Below are 22,234 nucleotides of genomic sequence, written 5' to 3' on the forward strand. Positions count from 1 at the left end.
TGAGCAAAGAATGGCTCAGGCAGCTATTGTTCATGGGTTAAAAATATACATGGAACACTTTTCCACTTATACACGGGACCTGTGATAACTTTAGGAAACACCATGTTATTCAGCTAACCAACATTAACAGTTAGGGAACTGTAGAGGTTGCCTCACATATCCAGTATCACACAGTAAATGAGAAGCATGGATAAGGGCTGGAATCAGTAAACCAAACTCGTAACTGCCCATCCTAAATTCTGCTCCATATTTCCTCTATTAAAATTCAAGTTCTTCCAGACTGCCATGTTCTTCTTTCTTATTTCTGGGCACTCACCAAAGGTAGTTCCACTGGGAGAAAATGAAAAGCAATAAATTATCCCATAATTTCAAAATAGCACAGTTGATTAAACATGTGTTTGAACCTTATCTGAAGTTACTGAAAAACTAACCTAGAACTGAAAATTAACCGAACATTTTCATTAAAACAAGAAATTTTCATACATTCCATGGTAGCACATTACCTATGAGAAAATCATTACAAAAGCATCTTGATTGTCTGTACACATTTTCCTCTAAAGGAAAAACATGGCAAAAGTGACCTTGGGAGAAAAAGGTATGGTACAGGCAAACTGAGAAATTAGCATAAATATCTTTGAAATATATATAGCATCCAGCCTGCAGAATACATAGAAGCAAGCGAAAATAATGAAACATGTCAGGATGCCACCACTGCAGGAGATCTGCCTGCATATCAAAAATAGCAAGGCAGTTCCTGCATCAAGGCTAGGAAGACACAGTGTATTGCACTGACAAGGGACAACAGTATTGGCAGAAATGGCATCTCTGTAATACTAGTTAAAACAGGAGTACGTCCATGCAACTTCAGTTGACCCATTAAAGTTTTGATTACAATTCCTGTGCATAGTCATACCAAATAAAAAAGGTACAGAAGGGAATCAATAGTGATCTGGAAAACATCAACAGTCTTGTGAGGAAAAAAAAACCAACTCCATTATCCTAAACAGATGGCAATTTTGAATATATATTGAGAAATGGGAGAAGAGTGCAGTTGTGCACCAGACTTTCATTTTGCAATATACGAACTAAGATTTTGCCTTATTATACCCCATAACTTTCTGAGAAAATCTGTAGCTGTCTTCTCTGTTGAATGAGAATGTTTCTCCAGATCTCTCAAAACTGAGTCCTTAGCCAATACCACTGCAAAATCCCCTAGCATTTCAAGTCTTACTTCCAAAGTCTGCTGTAGCTGGACTTCTTTCCTGAGGGACAAAGGATAAGTGGTGAACAGTAAAACATGAGAACACTGATACAAGCAGGGGATGAAATGCGCAGAGATAATCCCACAGGGTCTCATAAAAACTGAAAAATTACCCACAATCTTTCCATGGATCAAAATAAGACTGTGCATACTCACCTGTGCTCTGGAGCAGTTTATTTATCTCTGAGCTACTAAATTCAATTTGAGTGCTACTATGACCTTCACCTTAACATTTCTGCGAAAATAACTTCCCTTCCCACCCCTCCAAAATAGAGCTGAAGCAGTCTGGCAGTTTATCTGCTAGGCACATGAACATACCTTTGAGAGGAACTAGGGTTAGGTTCCTGTAGAGATATTGAATAATTCTCATATTAATCGATTAATTATCTGGGAACTACATTGCAGCTGCTCCTCAATAATACCAGTACAAATACAAAAAGTGAAAATATAGCAAGTAATTCAACAACATTTTGAGCCAAAATAGTGCCATCTGTTATGAGACGTCTGACAACCTGTTCAATTATTTATTGAACTTTCAGCCCCAGCATAACCCTTTTATTACCGATGTCAGTGAAAGTCTGGGATCAAGCTAAAAATGGATTTTTCAGAGAAAGAAACAAAGGTGAACTCTCAGAGAAGCCCTGGCTATGGATGTGAAAACATCTCTACTCAAAATTACACTGAAGTATGAAAGTGCTGTCCTAGCCATAGCATCATAGAATCACAGAATGGTTTGCAAGGGAATTTAAAGTTCATCTCATTCCAAACCCCCTGCCTTCCACTAGATCAGGTTGCTCAGAGCCCCATCCAGCCTAGCCTTGAACATTTCCAGGGATGGCGCATCCACAATTAAAGAAGACACATCCATGTGTCTTCTGAAGATGCAAACCAGTCATAAATGATAATTACACTGAAATGAAAATGAATGCACATTTTCCTCTATTTTAAGGTTTCTTAATATTTTATATTATTTTTCACAATTGAGTCTTGCTTCACAGTGACTTTTCCGACTGGATTAAAATGAATATTCTGAAGAGTATTATTTCTGGATAAAGTTCACCTACAGGCAAGATGATTGAAAGATTCTGGAAGTCATTTTAACTAGAAAGACCTTAAAAATAAACATAACTTTCTATAAACTTTGCTGAAACTTTCTCAGTAGTCTCTTTCTTCCTCCATCTATTTATTAAAAATATCAATGTTGTGCTTGAATGATTGAAGTAGATCAGGACAGGTAAATTCCCTGATCCACTTTCTTTTTCAGCTTCATTCACATTACAGGATTGGCTTTTTAAAGCTATTTCTTCCACTTTCTGATGGAGAATGGTGCTGCAGCACAAATAGTTACGCAATAGATAGAGCGTGCAAATATTTGTAGAGATAGTTCTGTGCAATTCTCTCAACCTCAAGGAGCATAAACAGCAATTCTGACAACTGTTCATACACTTGGGATTTACACTTATCATCAGTGTTAATGAAATAGTGTCAGAAGCAAATCCCTAAAAACCAAGACCTGTTAATTGTCCTAATGAAAGACAAAAGGCACCATGCAAGGAAGGGAGTTTCATTTGCCAGTTAATTTCTGCAGGCAATTTTTTCATTTTGTCTTAATGCTTTTTTTTAATTCTTATTTCTACTCTGGATTTGGTCATTCATGGAATGTGCTGTGGGAATTTTTTCACTGGGCTGTGTTAAAAATGGGCATTCCCTCTATGTTTTTTCCAGTACTCTAAATATTTGAATTATCTAAAAAGGCAAATCCCTCTGAAATGTTTTTGCAATGACTTTATGTGCAAGAGAGTTTACAACATAAATTGCTATATCAGCAATTCAATCACCTGGTTTCATATATGGACACATAAATATGGTATAAAGAACCATTGCAGAAAACCTTCAATAGCTAGATTAATGTACAAATAAAGTAGATGAATCCTAGAATCACAGGAAGCCTTAAGGTGGCAGAGACCTCAGACTTTATGCACAGCTACATGAAAAGCTAGACCAACTTTCTCAGAGCCTCATCCAGTTGAATTTTACCAAACTCCAAGGATAGGGAATCCACAGCTCCCACCACCACCTGTTTCTGGGCTGAACCACTCCTCCAATGAAAACTTCTTTTGCTTATGTCTAATCAGACGTCACAGATAAACTCCACTGTTCATGACATACTGTCATACAACCTGGCCAGCCAAACAAGATTTACCTGGGCAGCGGGGAGTTTTGTGTGCCACAGCAGTACCACTGATAGGACGACCATTGGGAGTGACACACCAGCAGTATCCAGTGTAACTGTGGCACTGAACCTGTCAGAAACAACAAGAACCACATGCAGCTTGTCAGACATATGCCTGTTATCCCACAGCATTCATGACACATGAGCACAAAAGACTTACCCAGCCAGCTATATTGACAAAACCTAGAACAATAAACTGCAATGGACCCATCTCAGTCCTATATATGATCTTTTAGCATAAAGCATATTTCAAGCGAAGCGTGGTAGGTCCTTCAGAATCAAATGGAAAAGAAAACTATTGAAATATGTGGTTGTTTACACCCTGTCTTAGATGAGTGAGGTGCAGGTGTCATAAAAACCTCACAAGGAAGTTCCTTCTGGGACACATAAACTGTTCCAGAAACAAGCAATCCTGAGTTTTTTTCCACATAGAGAACATATTGTTCCACCCACTGAAGGAGCAGGACAGACTGCTTCTGCCAGCATTATTCATATCCCAAGCTGTCAGAAAGGAAGCTCTTGGAATTCCACTCAGAAATCAAATTCATTATATTTTCTAAGGGCCAATATCACTTCCTTCATCATGCTTAAAAAGAGAAAGATTGTCTTCTGCACAACTTCACAACTGAAATGCAGTACAGAGGTGGCAGAAGGTGATCATGACTGGAATATGTACCTCAGGATAAGCTTCTAACTGTGCTCCTTCTGAATTCCATGATCTAAGTAAATTAGTCTCAGACCAAATGCTTGTGAAGAAATTCACCGGAGAATACAGAAGGATTCTGTATGATTCATGCTTTAGCACTTAAGATATGGATTCCAGTCATAAGATTTCTGGTTCAAATCACAAACAGATCACAAATTCCAAGCATTTTACCATCTGATGAGTATTCAGGGGGCTACAAGAATGACTCAGCTGCCTCATCCTAGAAGAACAGGGAGTGTAATTCACCAACAGGAGTAATGTTTGGCTCCTTTGCTGGCCAACTGTGAAAAAGAGAACAAGGACTCCATACATAACGCAGATTTTCCTTCCATTTTTTCTGATGTGTTGGCACAAATTACATTTAATTTTGAAGTTACATTTCCCTTCATTGCATTTGTCTCTTCTTCACACTTTTCAAACACGCATACTCTGACTTTCCAGTCATGCAAGACACTGAATGAAAAATTTTCAACCTGACTATATGTGCCATCATCATTGCATTCTGGGATAAACACTTGTTGAAATTCTTTGCGAGCTTGTTCTTGGGTGTACTTCCTCTCAGCCACGCATCTGGAAACATCTAGAGAAAGGGAAAAGATAAGTCAGTTGGATGATGCTAATCAAAGAAAAGTGAACATCTATATTATAAAAAAGACAGCTCTGAGACTCATGTAAAGAGAATCAGAATTTTAATAAGTGAAAATGTATGATCAGCTTGCATTAATTCAGGGAAGAAAACCAACGCAGGACGATAATTTCTGGACAATAATCCATAACTGGGAAATGAAATGGAGAGATGCCTGGAGAAATAACCTTTCTGTTCCAAATGCCACCAAAGAGCAGAAGCCCAAACAGGGCTTTTCCTCTCAATTTAACGCTGCAATAGCTGCCACACTGCACCCCACAATACTCTTTCAGAGCTGGTAGCAGCAACAGCTTTCTAGTGCTTCAGGAAAGCCAAAGGAGGCAGCAGGAGCACAGCTGCCTTGTACTTCCTACTTACTGCAGTTAGGCAGCAACTTCAGCTGTGACTACAGATGTCCCCACCATGCTGATAAAAAAAAGATTAAATATACTGTACAGTGCAGGGACTTATTGGGATTCATATTGTGCTAAAATTTAATATGACAGTTTATGATTTAAGCATGGCACATCAAGTCTCCTCCTTTTTTCTCCACTGTGAGGTTTTTTGCACCATCTCCTTTGTTACTTGGCACTGGTCTCCATCCAAGACAAGTTAGCAAACCAGCCAGCTTTAATTCAGTGGAGTTTCTATTGTCTAATAAACTATATTGTCTACTACACATGCTTCATTTCAGCTAGGCAGCCAAGGGCTGAAAAAAGACACATAACGTCAGCTGTTTTACCTTTTACACTACAAATTTTAGCATGTTGCTGATGCAGAATCAGAACTTCAGAATCTGCTTGAGCTGAGGAATTTCAGTGAAAATGAGAATACCACAAAGCTTAAGTTAGTATTAATGACTTCAAGATGTGACTGTAACATCGAAATTAGGATGACTTCAAACATACAAGCAGAGAAATTTGCTGCTTCTGACCTCTGTTTGGTTTAAAGACTGTTTGACAGAAACTGGCTAATCCCATTTTAAGGCTAAAACTGTCCAGTGATTACCTGTGAGACAGGGGTATTGCGGTGATTCGGTAATGCTTGCGCAATTCTGCGAAAGCATGGGGACAGCCTCTCTAGTCCATGCAAGCTGCACATTGAACAGAATCTGAACAGTGATGCAACAGCACTTGGGAGAGTTTTGCATTCCTAGGAGTACACAGGTGAGACATCTAAATTCCCAGTCCCCCAAGTACCCTCTCTGTGCCAGTATGATCTAGACACATACAGAACCATCCTGGAAACTTGGTGGAATGGCAGAAGTTCCTTTTGACACGGTAAACCCTTCACTTGTCACCTCCACTGAGCTTTGGACAACTCACCTGGCAACAGTAGCATTAACAAATCCCTTCAAGTCCTAGGCAATCTGATGAGGAAGTGTAGGAGTGTACTGAGGACAGAAACTGGTCCTCAGCATCTGCATTCTGAAATCAAAATTGGAACCCCTTAACTCTAATCTTCCTAAGTCCCTCCTGGTCTTGGGTTTGTGTGCACTAGCTCTGTGCGTTATTTTACTCTTCTCACAGGAGCACTATGAGAGTTCATGTTGCTAATATGCCCCAAACACAAATAGTTTCACTTTGAAAAACTATGTTTCAGTCTTAGCATCATTAATTGTATTATGTTTCAGGAGCGATACTCACAGACATGCAATGACACCTGAAAGAGACAGAAAAGTTCAAGCATCCAGAAAGGTGAGAAATAATAAGGAACTGAATTAATTTGTACTATGGCACTTTAATAGTTTGTTTCTCCAAGGGAGAATTTTAGCCAACATACTGTGCAGCTCAGGTAAAATCTGTTAATGTGTGCACTGCCAAAGTTTTTGGGGAAAAAAATAAAAAGAAACATTTTAAGCAAGCTTTGGTGTCGTAAGCATTCTTCTGAGCATGGTTTGGTTATACAGTACTTAATAACATGTGGTTTTAATGTAGCTAGTATTTTAACTGAAAATAAATCACTCCTTTGTTGGACCTTTGTCCTCGTTTTTCTAGAATGACATGTGGTTTAAATGTCTAAAAGGAAAAGTGATATAAATTCCATCACATAAGGTCTCTGGTATAGTACCAGCAGGGTTGTAAATTATCTTCAATAGTTGAATTATCGTGAAAATATGCCAAGAAGAAAGAGAAGTTCTCCAAAACTGTCCACCACTTGTTCCTAAACAGCCTGATGCTCTAAAGGCCTCCTATTCATGGATGATCTAATATGCTTTAAAATCAACAGTCACCAAATTTATTGGAATATAAAATTCACATTTGAAGTCTTATTTTGTATTATATAACCATGGAAACATTTTAAATCTGTTGGGCATTACTGTGCTTCAGTATATGCAAAATAAAACCATGAGGAAGATCTCTTATCAAGTTAAGCTCTGAAACTGTGTATAGTTAAAATATTATTTCCAGTTCTGTTTTTTTTTATTTACCAAGGTATTACTGAAGAAGAATAATTATGACACAGAGATGAGGTCCAAACCTGATAGAAGAAATGCAATCAGGTGATCAAGATAAAAAGAAGACATATAAAAACATTCATACTCAGAATATTAATGGCCATTAAATTATTAATTCAGAGGAGCTAAATTCCTTCCAAATAAAAAAGAACTCAATGAAAAGAAAAGAAATTATAATATTTTCAATAAATTTGTAAGATTATACCATCTGATCATCTGCCTCTGTGCCCTGCCTTCAAAATCTGTTGCATAACTTTCAATAATTTTTCCAAAGAAAAAGAATTCAATATATTTAAGAGCTATACAGTTATGCAAAATAACAGCTGAGAAAGGATGAAAATAATTAATTCCTGACATGACTGGGAGAAAGGCTGAAACATGAGCTCACATCAAAAATACCAGAGGAGAGATAGTTGTAGGGAAACCTTGCAGCTCCTAACATGCATAAATAAGTGATGGGTGACATTCTAATCCATAGGGAAAAAAACCTTCCACGTGACCATTGCTCATGACCATTTGGCAAAGGCAAATCTGGGATTCACTGGACAAAGTCTCCTTTGACTGCACCCAGAAAATTCTTGTCTACAGGCCCCTCTGTGCACCTTGTAGTAGTGTAAGTAATGAAGATGACTCACATGAATCTCAAATTAGTAGGATGAGTCTAGACGTATGTGGTTTGCCAGAATTTTGTTTACATAAATCAATCAATCAATAAATAAATACATCTAAAGGGATACCATTAAAGTCTCTTACACACAGATTCAACTTTGCTATTTATCTAGGAGAGGAGTCATTCAGATCAGGATGGACCCTGATTATTTTGATATGAAGACTGAGAATGAAAGGTGATAGGACTTACCTGGTGCCTTTGTGCTGATTAATCAGCCCACAGCTTTTGAATTGTCAGCACTGTCCCTGACAAAAGCAGGCTAAAGCACTCTTATGAAGTGAGCAGTGTCCCTCTGGTGACAAACCTTAGAGCAGAGGGGACTCTGAGGCTGCAAGGTTTTGGAAGCATGACAAGCACTGTGTAATGCTGCAAAGCTTTACTTTTTTTTTTTTAAATCTGTTTTTGTTTAAACTTTTGGAACTTTCTAGTGGAAAAATAAGGGGCTTGAAACTGTAATTGGTTTCTTACTAGAATTCCCACTATACTTCATTTCTCTTCCTAACTGAAGTATTAACAAGGAAGCCAGCAGGCTCAAGCTGGAATCTGGTATATGATGTGTTAAAAAGACTTCTAGGTTCTAAGACCCGTTAAAATCTGGCTGAAATGCAGCCTAATTTGCCTATAGTCATACAATGAGAGGAACTAAATTTGCAGATATGCATGTCCAGCTGTAATTTGGAATTATGTCAATGACTAACTCAGTGAGACTTTATCCTCTCAACTCCAGGTAAATGGGCTTTTACATCCCACAACCTTGTGGGGAATTGGAAAAAAAAATCTCCTGAAATTGACCAGGAAGAGGCATGAGTTTACCTTAAATCAGCTCATTGGGACTCTGTTAGCTGGATTGGTACAAGGCTTATTGCATTTTAGCACAGTATGTTGGCCAATGAGTTGGTTGTACCTCTGTGACTCAGCACCAGGACTGTAAAAGCAACCAGAGGATTAATAAGACAAACACATCTTGGGGCATAAAGCTGAATACAAAAATAGGTGTATGGGAGTGGACAGAAATACACAGAACTGAAGAGAGTACAGAGTTGTAGCTGTTTGGGCAGGTTTTCTTTCTGAATTCCCCTGGTGACAATTCTGGCTCCCAGGGGAGAACAGTAACCAGAAAGCACAAGCAAAATGTAAAATCAGCTTAATTCTGATCTAAGTTACTATGTGCAATAGAAAATCTTCACCTAAGAAGTGAAGTGGTGCCACTACATTGCTGCAGGATCTTCCTGAGATAGCACTGAAGTCAACAGGAAATTCTGGAAATGGAGTTAACCTCACAAACAGCACCAGCCTGACTGGGAACTAATCTCATTTTATGCTTTATTTCCAACAGTACAACTCCGAAAACACTGAGCTTCAGGAAAAAAACACATGCACCAACTTCAAGTCTGCTGGCTAATCCTTGAATAATATATCAAACAGAGAGAAGTTTGTTACTGCAAAGTAGAAGCTTATCATTATAACAATGACACAAACTCATCAAGGGTGTAAACACCATCTCTAAGGTGACATTCAGTACAATTGATTTACAGGAATTTTGGGGCTCTACAGGGAGTTGTAACCCAGATTCTCTCATGGAAAGTAAACAGCTTGCAAAAGTATAGATAAATCTCTTGCAAAGGTTTCGCTTTAGTTCATCTGGTATTTCTCGGTTTGCTACTTGTCTCAGTAAGAATAAAAATACCTTTCTCAGTCTCAATACATGGAGCAAACTTTGCTTGCTACCCAAGAGATTACTGTGTTTGACACAATTTTGTTACATATTTATGCTAAAAGTACACTTCATCCTTTACTTAGTTATTTTATTATATATGGAATATTCTGTTGAACATATTAGTAACATTTACTACTTTGTAAAAACTATATATAAAGTGTTTAACTTAATCATTTGAAGAAGTTTCCTTGAGAGCTTCCCACAGATAGTCAGCTGTTTTTACACTAAAGAGAAAGCTTTTCTAGAGTCACACAGATGTGAACAAGCAGACCTAGTATAGACACACATAATACAAAGACCTTTCACTGCTTCCCTTTGCAGCTTGATTTTGCCAGAATACCTGTATGCACTTGTCCTTAAACTTAGAAACATGCAGTGCAACAAGCTGTTTAAAGTTAACTATTTACTTGAGCACTTTACTGAATTTTCCTAGCAACAAACCATAATTTGTTTCTGCTTCTGTGCTTCTTTCCCACTGCTATACCCTTTTGGTAAGTGGTAGTGATATGATAAAAGTCAAATGGTCTTAATTTGTAGTTAATTTAACACAAAACTTTTATTCAGAGCACAAGACACCACTTGGTTTAAATGGAATGAACCACTCATGAAAATTTCCCATTATATTTGACCTAGGTCAATGTATATTCTAAAGGACTGATCATGTCTAACAGCAAAGCAGATAAAAAGCTGTAGCCTCTAGTGATAGGAAACACGTAGCAAGCTATACATGCTGAAAGTATCAGTTTTAAAGATGCAGAGATGTTAGCCTCTTGGGTTGGAAAGGATGTCGGCACAGACATTTAGCCTGACAGAGCCATAAAATAATGACTTGCTGCTTCGTGACAAGAGCTGGCCAACTCTTTCACTATTTATTTTTATAGCTGCTTTCTGGATTCAAACAAAACAGCAGAGCGATCTTAGCCTGAACTCTCCTCTATTGGCATCTAACAGACAGAGCCAGGCAGTGTGGGGTTTCTTGGTTGTTTTCTTTTTGCTTTTTCTTTTTCTTTTTTCCCCCCCACATTTTGCAACCACACAGCAATTTAGATATCTAAGCTCTAAGATAAAATAAGGAATGCTGTGCTGGATTCCCTCTTGGCACACTATTTCAGTTTGCTAAGTCACATTTGGAGAGATACAGTCTGATTAAGACTGAATCAAATACTTCAAGAAAAACTAAAGCAACAGCTTTCTGATTTCTTAGATGCCAAAGGCTACACTAGTTTTCTGAGCAGAGCAGAGATTTGATAGTTTGGAGAAGTCTAGTTTACTAATTCTGAAATTCTGAGAAGGTCTGCAACTGTTTGTGGTTCCTAGTCTTCAGTGCAGTATTATTGTTTCAGCATTCTCTACTTCCCTTCTTTTAGGATGTTCATTTTTATATGAGGTCTGAAACTTAAACTGAAAATACATGAGCAGAAATGAAAACTCCACAAAAAAGACCCCAAAAAGATTAATTTCAAATCAAATTGCTGTAGTGCATATTTGATTTTATGAAGACCCATTTTTTGTACATGAGAATGCTTTTAAATGCCTTATTTCTGTGCAGTCTGGCTTCAGCAAATTCTCCTTGGAGAAATACTATCAATAAAAATTTATAATTTTAAAAAGAGACCAATTCCATCTACAGAAAACTGTGGATACTATTCCAGTGTTACTTGTCCTGTGTTCTAAGTATCACTAGATACATTTAAAAGAGAAAAGGATATTCCACAAAAAAGTATTCCAAACGTACTTAAAACTTTATTCATTGCCATTAAATACTTACTAGAAAGTATAATCAGAAGCCAACTCCACGTGATTTCAGAGACAACACAAATTGTAACTTCTCTACGCAGATACCTTTTTCACCAAGATGTTGAATGTTTTGTTTTTCAACACTTCCACTACAGTGTCCTGATGTGTAACGTCTTGAAACATAATATAAATGAACACTCAAAACTCAAATGAGGTTGGGGCTGACAAGTGTTTGTATCAGGACTGCCAGCATCACAGTCTGGAAACTTGCAGTCATCCTACAGATTAAACACAGTGTCTACAGTGAGAAAATATGTCTGAAAAAGAAGGAGACAGCTTCTAGCTAAAAGTATTTTAAGAGACAAAAACCTGCCCTATAATCAATTTTCCCCTGTAAGGTTTATTTTCAAAAATTCCAAAGCTAGTACCACTTCTCAATATATTATTTTTTTAAATATATTTTTCAAAATAATGAAAAAACCTGTATCACTCTTTTTTTTTTTTCATAAAAGATGAGAAGAAAAAAGAAAAGGGAGAGGAGAAAAGGTAGAGATGAGGACATGTGAAAACTGTCCTGTTTTCAATGTACAGACTGTGCAAGGTCTCACTCTGTTCAGGTTTATTGTTAAGACTGACACCTCGGTCCAGTCCCACTTTCACTCATTTCAGTTAGAAAAAGAACCATACCTACTCACTACTTTATTCTCTCTCCAAATGAAACACCTTGGGAGCATGTTCCACCTCCCAAACACATCCCACAGGGCTGCCTTCCAGGCAGCAGGTGCACTGGCCAAGGCAAGGTCCCTGCCCACACTCGGAGCTAAGGGACATGCTCAGGCACCGCAAGCACACGTCAAGCTCACACCCGCCTGGCTCACAGGCAAACCTGGGCTGGATGGCAGCCTCCATGGGAATTCTGGAAAAGGTGTGCACTCAGAAACCACATCCAGCATTTACAAACCAGTTCTGTAGCTAGCGGGCAACTGTAATGTTTCTCCAAATTACGCTTGGATTCATTAATTATGGGACCAAGATTAACTTGTGGTCTCAAAACAACTACTGCCCAGCAATGCCTTCATTCTATTCACAAAGGGAAAATTCTATTGGCATGTTTATTCAAAGGCAGAAATTTCAGTTTATCTAAGAATGCTTTTAATCCATTCATTAACACATTGTGCTAATAGTTTAAATGAGTGAAACTTTTCTCTATTTCTGAAAGCCTTAATTTAAAGAAACAAATGCTGAGCATTTTTTTCTTTGAGGAAAGCAAATAGTAAAATACCTATTTTATGAGAAATTTCACTCCTATTTTGATGTGCTTTGATTCTTTATGTGGCTTGTGAGAATGAAGATATTACCTTTTGTCATATCTATGATAGCTCATAAAAGAACAGCATTTTTAAACAGTGAGGCTCTTTAAGATACCATAAATGAATTAAGCTAAACATGATCTACCTAGGGTTTCCAATGGAGAAAGGGGATCTACACAGCCACAGAATAAAAATGACTCTGCTCTGTGTGATGGCTCCCCTTGGTGTACTCACAAAGCAGTAAGTCACTGCCGGGGCCAGCTCGGCAAATACTGAATACATACTCAGTGTTAGCCAGATTAAATTCCAAACCCTTCAGAAATTAAATATCACTGTGTAAAGCTCTAACATTGCCATTTTCAGTAAAGACCACTTAGAGATTTGTGAAAATCCAGTTTAGCAGTTTCTTGTAAACCCAGGTTGCTGTTACATGATGATAGTGAAGTAAGGAAATGTGATGCAAGCTGGCAGTGGAGATTTTATAGCGACTGACTCCAGCCATTAGAGAAGTCTTACTTTAGTGAAGTACTGGTAGAGAAACCACAAAATCCAAGTACCTCAGCTGGGATATTTTAAGAATTCTGTGTTAGGGCAGAGGTATGCTGGCAAGACGGTACATATGAATTTGTTTTTTCATTGATCACAATGATCACATTGATCACAAACACCAAATATTACTACTGAGCCTCTTGTTTGATACATTCAGAATATTAGTCTCCAGGTCCCCAATTACCGGCGAGGTACATTCACTAAAAAACAAACTGAGGAATGAAATGAATATTCTTAACACTGTTAAAGAAACAAGAAGAGAAATAGAAGAAAGAAAGAAAAAAAAAGCTGAACAGCCTTAAACCTGTAAAAGAAGGCACCTCTGTGCATGCTGCCTGCTGGGAACAGTCCATCTTTTCCCTGAGCCACATAGATACAGTCCTCAGGAAAGCACAGCTGGCCAGTGCCCAAAGTGCAACAGGGAGCACTTCCCTGCATGGTTCTCATACTGTCTCCTTGCATTGCTTAATTAATTTGTGCAGACATAACGTCTGTGTTTTCTGAGCAGTTTAAAAGCAATTATATTGCTTTTCCACTTCTTGTACGTTTTATTCCTTTGGCTATGCTGGGCCAAATTTACTGTGAAGCACTTGTGTGTGCATGTGGCTGATCCCCATCACAGGTGATATTTTAACAGTCCTCCTAACACAAGTAGTATTTCTCAGCTGTCAACACACATTTATTTATTAGATCCGTAATGTGGTTGCACAGTAAATGTCTGTGTCAAGCAAGTGGCAAATCTCCAGAATTTCAGAGTTAAGATTCTGTTTGTAAAAGTATCCAAAAATGTGGATGCTCATCTACAGTGTACACAGATTATATGAGACCTTAGAATCTCCAAAGATAGGCTGGAAAATTTACAATATTTTAACTTGTTACAGCATTTCCAAGCTTAGTAATGGATTCCAGCAATGGCTGGAAGTGGACTTAAAATAAAAAAAGTTACAAAATTAATGTCTTCAGGAAAAAAAAAAGCGATTAGAACAGTCTGTTTTGATGGTGATTTTGTTACAGGTGGGTTCATTCATTTTCAGGTTTGTTTAAACTGTTTTGTTCTCTGCTGCTGTCATCAGGAACTAGAAGTACAAGGGAAAAAGTTGTTTAAATGCTGCCATGTTACTGTGATCTTTTAAGCTTCAGGATCTAAAAATGGTTTCCTTTGCAATGCTAAAGAATTGCCTGGGCTGAGCACTCTTGCTGTGAATGGAACTTGAATTAGAAAGGAAAGCAAGCACACACAGAGCAAACTATCCCTTTGTAATTTTAGTATTTAAGTGTTCAAAACCAAATAGATGAGAAAAATGTTGAGAACAGGTGAGAAAGAGAAAAAAGAGTCAATCTAAATTTGGCTTTCTCAAGAAAAAAGAAATCACAGTTCTGAATATACAAACAAGAAATGATGGACTCAAAATTATTCCAAAAGGCTGTCAACATAAATTGTCAAGGTCTTTAGATTTTTACTGATAGACTGAACCAAACAAAGAGCTAGTCACCATTAAATTAATTAAAATAGTACCTGGAAATATTTAGTTTTCAGAGAAGATTTTTGTGAGGTGAATAAGGATTTTTTTCAGAAGACAGGAGGAGACAGACTTAAGATAGCCTTTTTTGATCAATGGTGGATGATCATCACAGCACGGATTTAAAGTTGTGAAGTTTATACCAGGAACCATCTCTTTTCTCCCTTCAGAACATCCGCATGAAAATGTTTCTTTCTTTCTTTCCCTTTTACCTGCAAGCTCAAACCTTGTTTCAAAACCAGTGCTTTAATGGGGCGTTAGGGTGGGTGTCTGTTTTTTCAGGGGGTACAGACAAACACTTCCAATAGGATCTGTTTTCATTCCTACATGGAATGAAAGTAAATTCTGAAACCTTGAAAGTTGTTCTCTAATTAAACCATCACTTTTTGGTTAGCCCTAGTAAAACAACCCTCTGCTTTTTGATCAAGCATCACCTGCAACAACAAATTTAACCACTCAAAAGCAACTGGCTCAAAAGGTCTTAATCAGAGGACTTCCTTAGCTTTTTCAGAATGTTTGATATAAATTAGCCCTAGCAATGGTAAAACTGAAACTGCAGCTAAACCAAGGAATTGTCTTTTTCTTCTTTAAAACTTGCTTTTACTGCTTGAAATATTTCTGATGATCGCAGCCATAAGTAGGAATAAAGACATTGGTCACTTCAAAATTTAAGACTGCTTTACTGAATAAGAAATACTATGAAAATGTAAAATTACAAGAGCACTGGTCTCTTGCTGATATTGACCAAGTAAATTATTAGCAAATATCTGCCTATTACCAATCAAAGGAAAAAAACATTTGATTGATGAGAACGTGATGTGCACCTGCTATCAGCAAGACTTAAGGTGCCTAAGGTGTCTAGTTCCATTTCTGCAATTGTACTGACACTTTATCCATTAATAAGTACACAGCAAATGAGCACTTCTCCAAATTGCAGCTGTTGACTGAAGAAAAATTTGACAGCATCAATGAGGAAACCTTCAGTAGAGCAATTCTCATTTTAATGAAGAAAATTTCTTGCAGATGACCTTTTCAATATGGTATAAAAAACAATAAAGAAAAACATTCAAAACTAATTTCCATAAAGCTCTAATGTATAAAATGAACAAATACCAAGTGCACAATAATTGTCTCTGTCGTTCATGAGTGTAACAAAAGCTTTGGCTCACATAGCTTCATTATGTTATCCTTGTTCACCATAGTAAATAGCTCCATCATGTAATACAATGGTTTACTATGAAAGGGCTGAAGAATGAGGATACTGTTTCATCCAGGCAGAAGATGAGACAGAATGTCTCTTTGAAGCAGTCTTGATGCTTCAGAGGTTTGCAGGAGCTAATGGAGAGAGATGATGTGGAAAATTGCCTCCTAGAGGTTGAATTGGTGTGGTCCCTGGGGTTTTCTTTCCCCCACCCCCTGCCTCCACTCCCTGCCACTCTCTTTAGGACAGAGAGAAAGGGAAAGTAAATCTTTATGACCACTGCTATTCTTACATTTTTGAGAGATCACTGTGCTGGGAATCACCCTACACTTCAGTAAGGAACTGCACTGTCTAGTACCACGCTAGTCTGAAAGTTAAAAGATTTAACTGCGGCTATTTTGTAGGGTTGCATGTCACCCAATTTCTCTAAACAGAGATCAGAAGTAAAAGAGTGGGTGATATAGGTGGGAATGGCCTGTGAGGGCTCTATGCATTGCAAAGCTTTTTTTGTTTTTCACTTTTTTACACTCAACCCACCCTACCACCACCACCACCCCTGCCACACTACATGATTGCAGTTAGGAAATACAAGACTTAATTTCACCATCTCAAACTCAAAATACCAAATTGTAGTAGACAAGAAGCCTTGCAAGATAAAAATCATAAGAGTTTCTCTGAAATTGCCAGTGATATGGTCCTTCAGAACAAGAACCTAGCCATGCAATTTCCTTAATAGTGACTTACTATAAAATAAGTGGGTGTGGGAGTCATACTTTTGATGAAGGCTCAAGATTAATTTATCTTTAGATAGCATATTGTTATAGAAGTAACAGGATTGATTTCAACCCACTTGCTTTTAGAAAACTCTTCAAGTTCAGCACTCCTGGTTTTCCATTCACAGACATTTCAAGCACTATTTTAGCGTCTATTATTTTTCATTATAGTCAAGGGAAACTTTTATTTTCTCACCTTTGCAATTGCCTCGGTAGGCTATTTCCAGCTGAGGGTCTTTGCATTTTGCTCGTTGAAATTCACACCGGGACAGAAAAGTTCTTCCATCAGATGCACAGAGTGATTTCTGGGGGGATCCTGCACAGTCCAGGCTGCATTCTCTGTCTTTGTCTTGGTCCACTCTCAAAAACTAGAAAAAAGATATTAATGCTGTAGGAATGGTATTCCCATGTGAAAACTGCACTGTGGTCCCCTTCCCCAGCAAACACATACAAATATTACCGAAAACTGAAAAGAAAGTTCTGCCTTTTTAGTCTATTCAAATCCTAGTCAATTCTTTATATCTGGGATTTTTCTGCTCCTGCTGGGAAATGGCAGTAACTGTAACATCTCCGTAATGTACATGAAATCAGTATCACAATTTTGAAGTCTCTGAACTGCTTTCAACCATTATGAATCTCAAGACAACAACTTGGAGTTTTTGAAGCGAAAATAGTGACGGCAGAAACATTCTTCACAAAAAAACTGAGACAGCAATGGATGTTTGTCTATTTTATTACATATGTACTAATTATTCCACAATGACAAGCTGAAAAGTCTATTCTAAGATCCAAGTAGGATTTTTTACATAAATATTCTCATTGTGGATTTCAGTGTGCCTCTTTCTAGTTTTGTCACAAAGCCACACTGAACCCAACATAACTGTTCATCTCTCCACTGCCAAGACTGCAAGGCTCATGAGTTTGGCATCATCCTTGGCACGGTGAAAAGAAGGACCTTCTTACCCTGAAACACGCTGCCAAGAAAACCTAATTGGATCTGATGCTGCTACATGCCAGCTAAAAACAAAGACAAATGAAAAGATATTACATTATCTTCTGGGCTCTTGAAAAGCTGAGACTCGGAGTAGGTGAACTCAGTGCTCAGATGAATTTCTCTATCCTTCTGCTTCTGAACAAGCACAAAATTAAGCAAGGCATACAGCTACCAGGAGGTAATCATTCTCCTAAGCATCAGGAGGTGCCCAAGAAAAGGTCTTCATCCAGCTAAAGCCCTGTTTTCACTGGTGCTACTTCATCATTACAAACCTAAAGTAGAGAAAATTTTGAACTTCAGATGAGAAACTGAAATTAGAGGGAGGAAAATTTCAAGAAAAAAAAAAAAAGAGGTCAAAGAGTAGTATTTGGGATTAAGAATTAAAAAAAAAAATGCTACATATAGTTCCCCTGCATTTTATTACACATAAGAATTATATAAAGAGTTATAAATCTCCATAATCTTCAAACTTAAACTGTGGTCTGTTTGCATTTCCTATCACTTAACATGAGGAAATACAGATGTTTTTCTGGAGAGTCTGTATGAAAATAGAGAGATTATCTCAAAGGTATCACTTTAAAATAGTGGTCAAATGGTTGGACTTTTACCAGAATTTTTATATTTTAGTGGCACACTAAGATAAAAATGAAAGCTTCCTTTTACCATTTTTTTTTTTTTTGAGCAATTTTTTACTTTTAGGAATAATTAACTTCAGAAGCAAATTACTCACATAATACACACAAACCCCAAATTTTTCTCCATGAAATCTAGCTACAGAGTTCCAGAAGTGGAGGACAGATGCTCCTTTCTCCCCATTTCAGTGTTATTTTGCAGATCCTTCTTGCCAACAGAAATTAATAATTAGCTGAGTGGGAAGGGAGAAAAACTGAAGTCATCTCCCTTTACCTGCAATGAGCCACAGTGAAGACAGGCATCCACGGCTCTGAACAACCTCCAAATCATGTTGGTCTCCAGGACTTGCCTGGGTGCCCTGATGAGATGCACTGTGGGAGCCCTGTGAAGTCTTCCAAACTTCCCTTTCTTGCCTGGGAGGCATCTGCAGGACTCTGAGATTAGGCCTACCTAGGACTGTGAAAAGGACTTCTCAAGGACAAATGGACCACATGGGGCCCCTGGCAAAAAAATGGGATCCTGTCCTCTGCTTTACCTCTGACTTTCCCTGTGGATTTGGTGATGGCAAATCAAGTGATCTCCCTCTTTCTATTTTGTGAAGTAGGGATCTGAGTACAGCCTTTCTGTACATAGAAGCCTACCCCTCTGTAGTGGCTAGGCACTTTGCCCCCCTTAATTTATCCTCAGCAAAATCCCTGTTGAGCAAAGAATTAGTTTTTAAAAGCACAGGAAGTCTTCGTGACCTACAGAAAATCATGCAGCAGGTCAGGGCACTGAACCCAGGCACCAGAACAAAACCACACATAGCAGCAGTCTAGCCTCTGTACCATTTTTCTCCCAGATTTTCCTCATTTGTTCTGTTTCGAGCTGTTGCAGGAGTTAAGATGGGTATGCCTGACAGTAACAATGTGGACAGAAAATCCCCTTAATTGTCTGAGGAACAAAATCCACTCCCTTGAGAGCATGATAGTTCACAGATAAAGCTGTATTTTAAAGGGCATTTATCCAAAGAGTTTTATTTAAGTATTTTATTATTTCAAAGCCTTAGAGGAGATTAGGGCAAATTAAGGGTTCAAGGATATTCAAGCAACCTGGAAAAGCAGAGGATGAAGACATACCCGGGAGACAAAACCACTTGAATAGCTTATTAGTTAGCCAAACCTCACTGGAGAATTTGGGTTGTACATTTAAACAATTTCCACCAGCCTCATGTAACTGAGGGATTTAAGAGCAGGAAGGACAAAAAGGCAAGCAAGTGTAAGGAAAGACGGCATGCAAAAGAGACTAGCAAATGTACTTAGAAAAAAACATACAGAAAGTATGTGATTGACATTTGGAAATATTTCATTATCATCTTTACTACAGCAGTATAAGATGATTCAAGTCAAAATCAGTATTGCTTGCTCACAAAGCCAAAGGAATTGATAAACACATCAAAAACTAATGCTGAAACAAGAAAGCGCTATGGAATTTTTCATGAGGTTTGCTATTTGTTCAAACAGGAACAAGCACAGTCCACTGACAGAAAAGCTGGGATCACACTGGTGCACATCTTAGAGCTTTATGTTTCAGAGAAAATAGCCCTTTTGATTAAAATAAGGCAGTTTAGAGAGAGAGAAAAATGGTTCAATACGGACCAGAAAGTGATTCACTCTCAATATTGGCTCATCCATTTCTGTCTTTGAATTAATTTAACAAACAAATGTGTTATTGTACAAACGTGATTCACTGAAAGACAAGCTTAAAGCAGCATTTCTGTTGAATGCTGGTAATGACTGAAATTAAGCCAATAATAGTTGACCAACCTGAGATGGAATTATTTTGAACAACCAGCACAAACTGGAAAATTATGGCTAAACCCTATTAAAAAGCAAAACACTTTTAGCAGAGAGGTGTTCTTGCCCTAATGACACAGAAACCAGCCTAGTCATGTTTCAAAAAGTTTGTTTCAATTAAAAATTATGCCCCAGATTAAAAAGGCACGACTCAACTGGAATTGCTGTAACTTACCTTCTCCTTTACATTTCGGTATCACTTATTTCAGCCATTCCAAAGCATTATACTTGAAAACACACAGCTTCCAAGGGGCCTACTATTCTGTAGTAGGCACTGCTTTAAATGCTCATGTAGTATTTCTGAGAAGGCAGAATAATATTGGGGCTATAGCAGAAAAATGTTTGATTTTAGGTTTACCTCATTAATAAAACGTAATCACTAAAGTCACCAGACGTGTACCCACTTGACAGGTATAAGCATTGCTGAAATATTACTTACTGTCATATATTTCAGACATCATGGAATTCCAGTATTTTCTTTCACTGTCCCACACCAAAGAATCTTAATAGTGGATGAAATCTATCACTGATGGTCCCAGTGATCTTTCATCTCTCTGTTACTGAAGTTCAGACTATGAAGTAGTGGATATCTGAAACCTTGCTTCAACTGGGGAAAAATATTTCTGCTCTGTTTTTTCCTCTGTTTTCTGCTCTGATTTATCTTTTTGCTTTTTTTTTTTTTGGTCACTGGTGCCACATCTGGGCTATGGACAGTCAGGATGCTTATTTCTTCAACCACCAGCCATGTGTTGCAGTCAGTGAGAAAGTTTTTCTAGTACCTTAAGAGTAGGAATTTGATGTTTTCCTTACTGGGCTATTAAACTAATTATCAAGACAGCATGTACATATAACCTTGCTCACTGCTGTGGCGTAACACATATCTTCTCTTTACCTTACACTGCTCACTCTTATGCAGGGATTCAGTGTCATTCCCTCTGGTCTACATCCTGCAGCTACATCATTGCTAGGGCAGGAAAGGTCTTCAGATAAAACTGCGTCACATGCACACCTTCACATTTCCAGCGCACAGATCTGTGAACCCACCCTCTGTAGTGCACAGAAACTCTCACCTAAGCAGATGACAGAGCATAAGGTGAGAAAAATGGTGCTTGGCTAGAGAGGCAACAACTGGATGCATCTGCAAGCCAGAGTGCCACTCCAAGGAAGCAAAAGAGTCAAGATCCATGTGGCAGTCTGGTCATGGGGAGCACCACATCTCTCTGCATTGGAAAAAAAGCTGACAACAGATGCACATAGGCTGAGGCACAAAGATTAGTTATTGAATCTGGCTCAAAGCCTGTTAAACACTAATGGGAAGTGCTCTACTATACATTTCACAATACAGTGCACAGTTGTGGACTTTGTCTTCAGTCAGATGCCACTGTTTGATTAATCTGAGCAATGCAAGGCAGTTTTGGCCTAATTTTTTTTTTTTCTTTTTTTTTAATTTGGGCCAGCTTGTCTCTAATAATTGCAATCCTATAGAGACATCTTTAACACAAACACACTGTACATAAAGCATAACTCATAACTATGCTAAACCTATTTTTAACTTGCCCTAATATAAGTTTTCTGACTAAAGCTGAAGACCAGGAAACCACTTTTTCTGTCTGTGGATAGAACCTCCATCCTTTTCTGTGACCCCAAGTTAGAGTCTGGACTACAAAAAAGACAGATACTTAATTTCATGGATTTGGATAGTTCATCAGAGGTTTTTTTTAACCAACCTTCCTTTAATTTACAGATTCCTTCAATTTTGACTGGACCTATATACCCTTCACTGACATTAGGTATTTAAGCACAGTGACAACAGGTTTTTATTTTATTACTCTTTGTGGACCCCTTATAACTGATATATAGACTTTCCCTTTGACCAATTTCCCTTTGACCAATTTCAGAATCTAAAATGCACCAGAATCTAAAGACAGGTCTAGACTGCTTGCAAAACAGGAGACTAACACCTCATCTTGGAAAGCTGAAGGCCAAAAGGGCCTGAAAAACAAGCAGAAGAG

At 38.0% G+C, this 22,234-nt stretch overlaps 1 protein-coding gene across 4 annotated transcripts in view; it reads right to left on the reverse strand.

Moving 5' to 3' along the window:
• Positions 1–22,234, reverse strand: part of SMOC2 (SPARC related modular calcium binding 2) — a 140,719-nt gene that overhangs the window by 78,237 nt on the left and 40,248 nt on the right. For all 4 annotated transcript variants that reach the window (XM_048298604.1, XM_048298603.1, XM_048298607.1 and 1 more), the window contains exons 2-4: positions 16,957–17,128; positions 4,674–4,780; positions 3,465–3,564 (exon numbers count right to left, since the gene is read on the reverse strand). In XM_048298604.1, the coding sequence (XP_048154561.1) occupies positions 3,465–3,564; positions 4,674–4,780; positions 16,957–17,128 (379 nt within the window). The remainder of the gene's footprint in view (positions 1–3,464; positions 3,565–4,673; positions 4,781–16,956; positions 17,129–22,234) is intronic.

The sequence above is a fragment of the Corvus hawaiiensis genome, chromosome 3 (genome assembly GCF_020740725.1).
Source record: "Corvus hawaiiensis isolate bCorHaw1 chromosome 3, bCorHaw1.pri.cur, whole genome shotgun sequence".
In the NCBI taxonomy this organism is placed as follows: domain Eukaryota; kingdom Metazoa; phylum Chordata; class Aves; order Passeriformes; family Corvidae; genus Corvus; species Corvus hawaiiensis.